The sequence below is a fragment of the Microchirus variegatus genome, assembly GCF_963457635.1.
Source record: "Microchirus variegatus genome assembly, chromosome: 3".
Lineage (NCBI taxonomy): Eukaryota > Metazoa > Chordata > Actinopteri > Pleuronectiformes > Soleidae > Microchirus > Microchirus variegatus.
Genome location: NC_139804.1, coordinates 30,416,655 through 30,428,525, shown reverse-complemented (window position 1 = coordinate 30,428,525; position 11,871 = coordinate 30,416,655). Strand labels below are relative to the sequence as shown.

The 11,871-nt window shown below is 42.4% G+C and overlaps 3 protein-coding genes across 3 annotated transcripts; 2 read left to right on the top strand and 1 right to left on the bottom strand.

The window, feature by feature from the left end:
• The first annotated feature begins 1,047 nt into the window (after positions 1–1,047).
• On the top strand, positions 1,048–4,923 carry srprb (SRP receptor subunit beta). The gene is made up of 7 exons (XM_083886551.1): positions 1,048–1,240; positions 1,652–1,746; positions 1,843–1,920; positions 2,450–2,532; positions 3,018–3,154; positions 3,253–3,307; positions 3,730–4,923. Exons 1-7 carry the CDS (start codon positions 1,072–1,074, stop codon positions 3,938–3,940), a joined length of 828 nt encoding a protein of 275 aa, XP_083742677.1. The 5' UTR covers positions 1,048–1,071; the 3' UTR covers positions 3,941–4,923.
• A 210-nt stretch (positions 4,924–5,133) lies between these two features.
• On the bottom strand, positions 5,134–7,846 carry wdr53 (WD repeat domain 53). The gene is made up of 3 exons (XM_083885997.1): positions 7,752–7,846; positions 6,809–7,304; positions 5,134–6,714 (listed from the first exon to the last, which is right to left on the bottom strand). Exons 2-3 carry the CDS (start codon positions 7,295–7,297, stop codon positions 6,034–6,036), a joined length of 1,170 nt encoding a protein of 389 aa, XP_083742123.1. The 5' UTR covers positions 7,298–7,304; positions 7,752–7,846; the 3' UTR covers positions 5,134–6,033.
• A 1,767-nt stretch (positions 7,847–9,613) lies between these two features.
• neu4 (sialidase 4) lies at positions 9,614–11,412 on the top strand (the record flags this gene model as incomplete). The annotated part of the gene is made up of 4 exons (XM_083886959.1): positions 9,614–9,814; positions 9,950–10,205; positions 10,403–10,811; positions 10,914–11,412. 4 exons carry the CDS (start codon positions 9,614–9,616, stop codon positions 11,410–11,412), a joined length of 1,365 nt encoding a protein of 454 aa, XP_083743085.1.
• Between the last annotated feature and the right edge of the window lie 459 nt (positions 11,413–11,871).

Sequence of the window (11,871 nt, the reverse complement as noted above, 5' to 3'; positions counted from 1 at the left end):
GACGTGCGCACAAAGAGTCTATGCAAATAACCGATCTGTTAAAGAGTTGGCCATCTCAGCTTCCCGACTAGAAACAGGCTGATCCTCTCATGAGCTCGAAATGAGTGACACGCAGCCTCTTCCTATAGAATAACGTGGGTTCCTGAGGTTTGACATACAGTACCGAGGAGTCAAATATCCAGCGTGCGTAAAAGCGCGCTGAGTGCGAGACTGTGCGTAAAAGTGTGCCTCGTCCCGCACGAAAGCCACGCGCATCCACTCCAAACTGACGCTCTTACGCAACTGTAGCGTTGTATTTAAATCGCCCTGATTCAAGATGAAGCGTCAATGAACCACGAAGAGACTTATTTTGCATTTTGGCTCAGCCCACAGTCAGCTGTTTTGGGTTTTTTTCTCTCACCACTTTGTCAAATATCAGGTTACAGAACCAACCTCTGACATGATCAAAAGCCATTACGACACGACAAACTAATAAGCTATATGATAGCAGCAGATTTAATTCTTTTAGTGAACCATAAAGCCGTAATATCTTGATATACTTCACTGCGCACTTGCATCACCACTGTTGTGTGTGAACGTAAGTAAGGAGTTCTGCACATCTTTTATTTTAAGTAAAAACAGCCGAGTGTAATTTGTTTGTGGGGGAAAACTTTAAAAGAAAAATAAGCAGCAGTAATTTTAGATGAGTCATGCTGTTGTGTGCTATCTGTTTCTTCTGTTATGTGTTATATCATGAATGTATAAATGAAATATTCATACTTCAGCTGGATCTCTTTATACTGTTGCCTTTTGACTTCCTTTGATCCCACGTTTCAGGCCGCCACAGAATAACATTCTTCCTCTATCAGAATAAGGGTCATTGTGAGGAAAGCCTTTAGTTAAAAGTAGACTAAAAATAGGACATTAAATAAAATCGACTACTTGTTAGAAGGGTCCTAAACACAGTAGGAATAGAATAAGATGTACATGCTGTGAGCGGCAGCGCCCCCTGCTGACGGCCCGGGCTCTGTGCAGGCTTTAGAAAGAAGCAAGCAGACGTGTCCCATACTAAGGGTTAGTTTGCACGGCCAGATGGAGGCTGACAGCACCGGGGGAAACATGCGAGGAAAACCAGACGTGGAAATGGCAGAAAACCCACTTGAGCCGTATATCGAGTTTCTTCGTCAACAACTGGAGGACCAAGACCCGGTTTTTCTAATCGGTGCTATCGTGGCTTTGGCGGTTGTTATCATCACCTGTGGTAAGTAGGTGAAGTTAGCATGCTAATAATAGTTAGCTGGGTCTGCCCGTAGCATTAGCTTAGCAGCGAAGTACAAGTTTTTACTGTATTTTCTTGGCATGCTTTGTAAGCTAGGCTATTAGCATTACACCGGCTTAGCTGCAAAGCTACTATCGGCTGTATAGTGTTTATTTTAGCAGGCCAGTGTTTCTTTTTACCAGCGAGGCCTGTAGCGTTAGCTTGACTCCGCTTCAAAATGCCTGTCAACATGGTGTTTTAAAATGAAACCGTTTCAAAGAGGATGATGAAGAAGTAGTAGTAGAACCAGTAGGCTAACTGCTAAGCTAAGGCAGAGCCATTCAAACGTGTTGGCCAGACTGTGTTGGTGACACGTCAGTGATTAAAAAAAACCTTACCGCTTTCCCCCTGCAGTTTTTCTGAAGTACTTTCTTAGCAGTAAAACTGTCCGCAGCGCTGTGCTGCTGGTCGGACTGTGTGACTCCGGGAAGACGCTTCTCTTCAGCCGGGTGAGTTGAGGTGGACGTGAATGACATCGCTACGTTGTGTGTCACAGTGACGAACAGCTGGTTCACACGCACACACACACCTTTGTTTCTTTTCAGCTGCTGTCTGGGAAGTTCAAGCGGACGCAGACTTCTATTACTGACAGCAGTGCTCCATACAAAGCCAAGAGTGACAGGGTAAGTGTATGACAAGACAGTGACATGCACTGATATTTGGAAGGACATGGGCCAACATTAAAAGGGCATCCACTGCACACCAGTGGTGCAGGTGCCACTAATTACCCACACCTGTGCAAACAAATACAGGGACATCCTTTAAACTATAGCATGACTTTCTATCACAGAGATGAACATTTTCTATATATCACAGAACATAATTTCCTGTAAGGACATCCTTTGGCACACTGTTATGTAGGGACTTCACACCAGCACCTTTTTGATCAGAAGGGGCTTCCATAGGAAACAGTTGCAAGGACATCTTATGGGACACTGCATCACTTTTCTCCACTAGAAAAGCACTCCTTTAGAACAATAAAAACATATATATTTTGCTTAAAGGCCACAGTGTTTGTTCCAGACAGTAGGGTGCTTCCTCATGTTTATACCACTCTAGAGGGGGGTATTTAAGCGTGCATATTTATACTCAAGAGGGAAGAAGTCTCGCAGCCTGGTACACAGTTGTTCTTTGTCTCTTTCCTCTATTCAGGGCAGCACCTGGACTCTGATAGACCTTCCAGGACATGACAGTCTTCGTTGTCAATATCTGGAGAAGTTCAAATCTGCAGCCAGGTTAATATTTTTATATTTTTACTCAATTGTTAACTTTGAAGGATTTACATGTCTACATTTTCATCCTGAATGCTGCTTAAGATGACAAAATCAAGATCCAGATCTGGAGCAGGCATTCCTGGTTTCAAATTTAGCCTCATTGTTCTCAAGTTTAATTTACATTTCTAGCTTCAAAGGGCTTAAAAAGTGACACTGGAACATGTTGTGTGATTCCTTCACTGATTTGACACAGAGGGAAACGGAGACAGATTTTTGCATTCTGCAGTTTCTGAAAGACTGAAATATACACATCTGATGAACAGTCCATATGTCAATCATTCTTATTTCAAATTCCAATGAATTCCTACATTTTAGGACCTGAAATCATCAAGCATTTGTCATTTTCTTTAGAAGATTGGCTAAAAGCCTTCTACAGCTGCTGGTTGACTGTTGTTGCAGTTGTATTTTATTCACTACTATATTTATCTTGTCATTCATCTCTTCAGAGCGATCGTGTTTGTTGTGGACAGCGCTATCTTCCAGAAAGAAGTGAGAGATGTGGCAGAGTTCCTGTATGATTTGTTGACAGATGCCGTCATTTCCAGAAATGCTCCAGCTATGATTGTGGTGTGCAATAAACAAGGTTAGAAATGTCTATTGCAGTCAGAATAACATGTTGACATTTCAGTCAGTTCAGCCTTCATTTAAAAAAAATATTTTTTTTTTACCTTTCTTCTGTAGATATCACCATGGCAAAATCAGCTAAACTGATTCAACAGCAGCTGGAAAAAGAACTGTAAGTACATCACACATTTTTTTTTTTACAGGAAATACTTACTGAATGTTTTGATAGTCTCAGCTCACTTTTCATTTTATTTGCCATGTTTTTGCCATGTTCACATTTTATCTTACTTCGGGTTGTGTTCACCATGACCACAAAAACACTAATGTTGTAATTGGTCATGTGATCTGTCATTTAGCTCATCTGTGAACCAATAGAGCTGAGTAAATCCGAGGAAGCCACGGGCAATTTGCGTTACTCACTCGTGAATATAAGTAGTCCTATTTGAATATGGTGGTTTTTAATTGTAATTTCTTAGAAAAACATGTTGAACCATTTCTTCTCCCTGTGGCAAACATTTGTGATAATAAAAACCTAGTTCGGTTAGTGGATATTGAGCAAGTAAAGACAAGTCATCACTATCTGTTCCCTCACAGAAACACCTTGCGGGTGACTCGTTCAGCAGCCCTCAGCTCTCAGGACGGCTCTGTGGGCGGCAGTCTGTATCTGGGCAAGAAAGGCAAGGACTTTGAGTTTGGCCATTTGCCAGTGAAAGTGGAGTTTGTGGAGTGCAGCGCCCGCGGTAGCAAGGGTGACGACGGGGAGGCGGACATCAAGAACCTGGAGAAGAGCCTGGCTAAACTGTAAAATGATTTCTTCACCATCCTCAAAGGCACAGACCTTGGATCAGGTCAGATCACCTCAACTCAATGCCCACAAAGGAGGGGACGATGAATGCATCTTTCTGGAGTCATCATGGTCCTGTCTGTGCTGCGTGTCATTATAAAGCATAAAATGACATAAAAGTTAGAATATGGTTTGAGACAAATTATGTGGAAAAGACTGAAAGCAGTTCATCATGCTGTTCTGCGGTGTGGAGATGATCATGTGCTTCTCGAGTATGAATCCTACTGTGAACAACTTAATTAAAATGCTTTTATTTGAATTAGCTTAAATATGTTTGATAAAGTACATTTTGTTGTTTGCATTTTGAAGTTTTGTTATCATAGCTCTGTAATGTGTCAGCTAGTCTGATCGGTGCGCTGCTTTGAGAAAACAAGACTTATTCCTTAGTTTGAACAATCATCATTGTGCCTTCTTTTCCCCCTTAATGTTCTTATAGAAAAGTGTTTTGCTTGTTTGCTGAAGAATGTTTACTTGTGTGGAAGTATCGTGTGAATACAGTGTATTTGCAGTGAGTGTATGCATATTATTGTGGTCATGAAAGAATGTGGTCTGTAGTTTGTGGCTTGATTTTGACACGGATGAAGCCCAGACAGGAAGAGAAAGTTTAACTTTCTCAGTGTTTTGGCATAAAGGAAATATAGTAACAGTTAAGCTGTTGAATTGTCTTAACTGATTCAGTCTGTGAGGATTTACTTGCAGCAAAAAACAATTGGATCATGCTTGTACAGGTCAATCAAAACAAACCTCGACTGACCTTTAACAAAATCAGTTAAAATGATGCTGTTATAAAACCTGCAACACAGTTCCTCAGAGGATGCAGGCAACAGGACTCCAAGTGTAGTTGTGTCACAAAGTCCTATCAAATCTCTGAAGCAGTTTACAGTTTACTCCTGGCTTTCCTTTCTGTCTGACACCTGGTTTGAATTGAGATGCATGTTTCTACTCTTGGAAAAAACAACAGACTTCATTAGATGTGAAATACAGATTTATTTTAAACAATGTGGATGTTTCATTGACCACAAACACGTTTACAAAAATGACAAATTCAGTGTTGGACTGCCAAATCTAGTTCAAAGAGGAACTTTTTTTACAGTGCTAAAACCTCCACTGAGCCAATTAAATTAGTGAAGATTGTGTTAAATGAGCCTCAAAAACACATTTAATCTGTTAACTTTTGCAAACTCGGTACAAATCACATTTTGTGGGTTTTGATTGCTGTTGTAAAGATTTGCTTTACCCCTCTGGTGTTGTTTCCTTCAGATGTGAGTAGAACACCGTTTTAATTAGTTTGTGCGCTCATATAAAAGAAAGGAGTCGGATCCTGACAGGGTTGACAAATTAGATCAGGGTTTCTCACTCCTGGTCTTAGGGAGCTACTGTCCTGCATGTTTTAGATGTTTCCCTGCTAAAACACATCTGATTCAAACAGGGAAAAACCTAAAACATGGAGGACAGTGGCTCCCCAGGCCCAGGAGTGAGAAACCCTGGACTAGATAAAAACTTTCTGGGAACCCCCTTGTGAGCTTTTCACAGACCTCCATTTACATGAAGGGACGCAAACCATGTCCTATAACGCTCAAATCTTCATTTAAAAAGTTCTCTAGTCAGCATCAATGTAAATACAATCAGATTTATTAATTCATAAACCACAGCTAATCGTTTCTAATATGTAATGAAGAGTCAAACTAATTAGCTTTTTGTGGTATAATTAATAATTTTGGCACAGCTGATGCTAATGAACATTATCACAGAGGAGTTGCACATTCACCTACTAATCTAATTGTTTAATTTTGATGATCAGCCAACTTGGCTGCCATCAAAATATGCTCCGAAAGCTTAATTATTGAGTTTTTCCAAACCCCTGATCATAAAGTTCTTAATTTCAAAAGGCACTGACTGACAGTGATTGGATTCCAAACAAATTCAACCGTCTGACGAGTTGAAAAAAGTATTTGAAGCAAAAACGCAACAACAAAAAAAAAACGCCAAGTCAAAATAATGCACTGCAATGACCAAAACAGGAGATTGAACAATATGGTGTAACAATCATGACACTATAGGTGAGACAGAGGATAGACAGACAGAGTGCTGCTCTGATCAGCTACTACCACACACTGTTCTCCATTCAGCACAGCAGGACAGAGCCAGTTCACCTTGTCCCCGTGACTGATGCTCAGTTTTGGCCCAGACCTGTCGTCTGTCACGTCCTCTGCAGCAGCTTCGTCATCATCCTCCACTTCAGCGTCTTCTTTCTCTGCTTCAGACTTCACTGGGGTCTTTGCTTTATCCTGTGATTGTTCTTTCCTTTTCGCCTTACTCTTGCTCTTCCTGCGCGGAGCTGTCGCCACTCTGGTTTTGGCTTTTCCTTCTAGAGCCACCACTGGGTGCTTACTGAGGTCCCACAGGGCGACCTGCCCGTCATTTCCCCCAGTGACGAGCCAGTACGGGTGAGAAGGCAAACTAACAAAGTGGGCTTGTGAGGCTCCTTGACTGTGGGCTTTGACTGCACCGTGCTGTTCCAGTTTCGAGCCGCTGCCGATCCGCATCAGATGTACTCGTCCATCCTCTGCTGCACAACCTAAAATGTTCCCACAGCTCGTCACAGAGACGCAGTGAGCCAGTGGCGGGTTAAAAAGCTGACCAGGACGTTGCTGTTGGTCACCTTCATCTTCAGCTACATCCTGGAGGTTCAGTGTCCAAAGCGGGCGAGTCTTCTGCAGACCCCACAGCATCACCTGAATCGTCAATAAAGGGTAACACAAACCGGGAAAGAAATGTCATCAAATGTAGTGAATGTCATGGACACACAGAAAACCACTTTTCTCTTACCTGCATGTCCAGTCCAGCAGACACCAGGTTGTTGGGTCTGTGAGGCCTGAAAGCCACAGAGGAGCAGATGTTCGTGTGTCTGCGAAGAGTCCGGCACACTTTTCCTCCAGGAAGCTCCAGAACGCGAACTACCCCAGAGTCATCAGCCACTGCCAGAGCTGAACCCGTCTCATTTAAAGCTAAAGCATTGATCTCCTCCTCCCCTGCACCCTGAAACTCCTCCACAGCGCCCTTCAGGTTCCTGGGGTCAAGCACACTCACTGCGTCTCCATGTGACACGTACAGATGAGCCGGTGCTGCTGGTGAAAACACAACACTTGTGTTGTCTTCTTCCCCAGGAAGAGTGAGTCTGCCGATGATGCTTCCCTCTTGGCCCCAAACCGTCACCTCTCCACCCTCAGAGCCTGAAGCGATGAGACCCTCAGGTCCCAGAGAAGCTCCAACACACAGGATGGACGAGGAGTGGCCCTCTGACCACTGCCTGGCCATGGTGACCCTGCAAAATGTTTAAGTGAGTGTTTTCCCTCATTTTTCCGCTTCTTAACTGTGAATATTTTCTGGTTTCTTCGCTCCACATAACAAAGAAATCCTTAAATCTCAACCATTTTGGTTTGTGGACAAAACAAGTCATATCCAGGTTGGAAAACACTGATTTTTTCGCCGGACATTTTGTGGACCAAACAAGTATTCGATTCATTGCGATAATAATCGACAAATTCGTTGATTATTATTATTATTATTATTATTATTATTATTATTATTATTATATCGACCTGCGGATACAACAAACTGACCGAACCAGCCCACTTGTTAGCCTCGATGCTAATGAGCTATTTTTGTAGCGTCATGTTTAACTGCGGCTCTGACTGCGGTGACCAACATTCAGTCTTTAATGTCCAGATTAAAATAATCCCTCAGAACATGCTGTGTCATTGTCGCTTACCTCGGGACCAGAGAACAACAGAACTTTGACGGAGTGTAATCAAAACTCCCAGTGGCAACTGACTGACAGCTACCATGCGGGGCTGGCGCTGTTTGATGACGTCACACAATGCGAGGGGACTGACGCAACAGGAAAGTTGGTTTATTTTTTTTAGATAAACAGAAATAAACAACACTAGAACAGACAATTAGGTACACAAAAATATATTAATTATATTAAAATATATTAAATTAATACATTAAAACCATAAGTTTTAAAACAAATCAATTAACAAAAAAAGTACATTTGTGAGGGCATTCTTTATAATAGATTAAGGTTTTTCACACATTATTTTAGGGTCTTTATATATGCATATATAGAATTGGATTTCATTATAAGAGCATGTAAATGTGGATAGGGTATTTATATAATGTGCTTTGTGGATGAACGATTTGGCTAAAATAAGCAAAAATATATATTATTTGGTCCAATTTCTGACCGCATTTAAAAAAGCAAGCCAGCAAATCCAGTAACGTTTTTTTAGAAGGTTCTAATATGCTTCAATTAATTTGAAATGTAATATGTATTTTCTATACACCATATACCCCTTGCATGAATGTTTATGTAAATAAACAAATAAAGAATAAATAAATAGAGGATGTCTGTTAAAACCTAAACATGTTGAGCTTGAAACCAGCTTGAAAAAAAGACGTGAAACCAGAAAATACCTGAACATTACAAGCTAAAAATGAAGATGCTTGACAATGTTTTAAGTCAAAATGATGAATAAATGATCACTTTTCAAGTGGGTGAGGTCTCCCTAAAGTGCTAGATGAATTTTCACAACTTGGCAACCCAAAACAAGCAAAATTAATTAATAGTAGCCTATGTATAAGAAAACAATTATTTGGATACAAAATCAGGGAGGATGCCTATCTTTGAATCATTGTTCCGTGTGTCCCCCACAAGAGCATGGAAACACGACCTGAGCCCACGTCTCTCTCTGTTTCTCTCTGACAGAAAAAAATGTGGCTCGAGCTGCACTCTCCTCTCTCTCACTTCCACAATGGCTGCTCTCCTCTGATTCATCCAAAGCTGTAGATCTGATGAGTGTTGTCCATTTCTGGGTCAGTGAACAGCATGCCATACTATGACAATGAATAGAGGACAGAGAGGAGAGGCTATAGCTTTCAAACCTGCATTCCAAAACACACACATTACTCGTGTCAACCCATGTTCAAGTGCTGACACGGACTACGTATATCCTCACTCAGCAGCAGCAACACTGTAAGTAAACCTGCAGCCATTTACCTTTTTTCTGCTCATCATCTGTGTATTAGGTACTGTAGAACGTTCTAGCAGTTGTTCAGTGTGTGCAGTGCGAAATTGTCATCAAAGCAGTCGATGCTTAAAAACAGGAATTGAGCAATAACATGCACATATACCGAAAGCCATTATATATCCAGGCAGGTTGCATATATCATACAGTTCATACATAGCACATAAAATATATAATTTGACATTATACCGTTTTACCTTTTGAGTTTTCATAGAGTTTATGTCATTTTAATTTATGGGTAATTTCCCCACCCAACACCCAAGTAACTAGTGCATATTTCTTTAACAGTTGAACCTCATTTGTTGGTCCACAGTCTTTAAAGTAATCAGGTAAACACATATCAGAATAGAGAATACTCTATTAATCCTGGAGGAAATTGTGTGGTCACACAGTTGCTCCATGCCAGATTAAGAGATATACAAAAGTTACAAGAAAGAAAGTACCCCACATATTAAAAATATCAAAAGAGGCTTTGCCTGCTAATGTAAGTGGTTCTGATGTTTCTCTTTGGATTTGAAGGATAAATATTAATTCATCAGAGAGAATGAGGTCTCCCTATTTCCCAGCGAGGTCTGTGCTTTTCCACAAGGAGCCAAACGGCGTGACATACAGAGTCCCGGCACTGCTCTACCTGTCCAAGTCCAGGTGCTTTCTGGCCTTCTGTGAGGAGAGACTCAGCCCGTCTGACTCCCACGCTCATCTGCTGGTCATGAGGAAAGGCACTTTCTATAGAAACTATGTAGAGGTTGGTGTAAAGGCTGCAGTGCCAATAATCTACTGTTATTTCACCGTATTTTGAAAAGGAACAACATGCAAATGAAATCACTTATGGTGCTTGAGTTCTATTGTGTTTTCACCTCTAATCCCTCTCCCGCTCCAGTGGGAGGACATGCGTGTCCTGGGCACTGCTTTCCTGACAGGCCATCGATCCATGAACCCGTGCCCAGTGTACGATGAGTTCACTGGTACGCTCTTCGTATTCTTCATTGCTGTTCTGGGCCAAACCTCAGAGTCCTATCAGCTGGTGACTGGCAAAAATGTGACCCGGCTCTGCTATGTGTGCAGCACCGACAGTGGAGACACCTGGACTGAAGTCACTGACCTCACCCAGAGAGTCATAGGAGACACGATTAAAGGTCAGCTAACAGGCACTGTGTTATTCTAGAAATGCATGGCCTTAGTGTGGAGTGCAGCAGGTAGTGGTATATTATGTGATAAATAAGATCGAAGTGACTTGTTTTGACTCCTCAAATTGGTATTTTTTGATTTACTTTAGCTGTAGCAACGGTCTGACTCGCCTCCAACAACATCCCTTTTCCTTCCTTCCTTGCAGAATGGGCCACTTTCGCTCTTGGCCCGGGCCATGGTATCCAGCTGAAGTCAGGTCGACTCCTCATTCCTGCCTACGCCTACCACATTGACTGCAAGGAGTGTTTTGGACAACTCTGCCAGACTACACCTCGTGCCTTCTGCTTCCACAGCGACACCCATGGGAGAACCTGGCGGTTTGGGGAGGCGGTGCCAGGCCCAGAGAGCGTGGAATGTCAGATGGTGTCCGTAGATGAAGAAGATGGGACAAATGTATTGTACTGTAACGCCCGCAGCCGTCTTGGCTACAGGGTGCAGGCTCTCAGTCTAGATGATGGCGCTGTGTTTCAGGAGGGGCAGCTGGTGCAGCGACTGGAGGAGCCAAGAAATGGCTGCCATGGTAGCACTGTTGGATTTCCTGCCCCATTACACCTGTGGGAAAGTCACTCACACCAATCTACGCACTGCTCCAGACACTGGACAACCTCCATGACCCACTTCAATCAAACCATACCTCCCTCTCCAAGTTTCACCAGCTCGCTGTCACCCAGTCACAGCTCCTCTCCAGATTTCCTCACCCCCACTTGGGTTGTATACTCCCACCCAACATGGACCACTGCACGCAAGGATCTAGGTGTGTTCCTCAGCATATTGCCACGTGATCCAGACAGCTGGCGTGGCCCCTGGGTGATCTACGAGGGCCCCAGTGCCTACTCTGACCTGGCCTACCTGGAGCTCCCTCCCTCACCTGGAGAACCACCTGCTGTGGCCTTCGCCTGCTTGTTCGAGTGCGGAACCAAGACAGCCTACGATGAAATCAGTTTCAGCATCTTTACCCTCTATGAACTTATTGATCATCTGCCAAGAGAGGCAAATGACAGTGCCAGTAATACAGGTCCGAAGGATAAGGTCTCTGAGAGAGGACGGAGCAGCAGGCTTGATGCTCAGAGTACACCAGTTTCACATCATGTGCCTCATGTGCAGAAGAGGAGGAAAACAATGAGACGACTGACAGACATGTGCTCTGTGTCTTAAAAAGTTTCTTATATTTAGTTTAAAAAGAAAACCCGATCTCATCGATGTGTACATGACTGTTCTGTTTCTGTAGTGTTACTCTTTTGTTTTGATGCTGACAATTTGCTCATTGAAAATTTGTAGAACAAAAGTGTCAATTAAGATTTCCTGACTCTTCTATAATGTATATTAAACATACTTTGAAACTTAAAGAGTGATTAAAGCTGTAGTGTGTGTATCTTTTAAATACTAAACAAATGCTGATTAAACAACTCCACCCAGGGCCGGCCCAAGGCATAAGCGAACTAAGCTGCTGCTTAGGGCCCCGTGACCACTATAGAGCCCCCAAGAGCAATTAACTAAAAAAAAAAAAAAGTTTGGACTGCTGTAGTTTATTTCGAATTTTTCTCCCCATTTTTAACCAAAGCTTTTTCACAGTTTTTACATCGTTGTCAGATGTGATTATTTAACTTAATATTT

Coding starts and splice junctions, on each gene's coding strand:
- srprb (XM_083886551.1), top strand. CDS start 1,072: ATGGAGGCTGACAGCACCGGGGGAAACATGCGAGGAAAACCAGACGTG. Junction 1,241..1,651: donor GGTTGTTATCATCACCTGTG/GTAAGTAGGTGA, acceptor TTCCCCCTGCAG/TTTTTCTGAAGTACTTTCTT. Junction 3,155..3,252: donor TGTGGTGTGCAATAAACAAG/GTTAGAAATGTC, acceptor TTTCTTCTGTAG/ATATCACCATGGCAAAATCA.
- wdr53 (XM_083885997.1), bottom strand. CDS start 7,297: ATGGCCAGGCAGTGGTCAGAGGGCCACTCCTCGTCCATCCTGTGTGTT. Junction 6,715..6,808: donor CTGCTGGACTGGACATGCAG/GTAAGAGAAAAG, acceptor TTGACGATTCAG/GTGATGCTGTGGGGTCTGCA.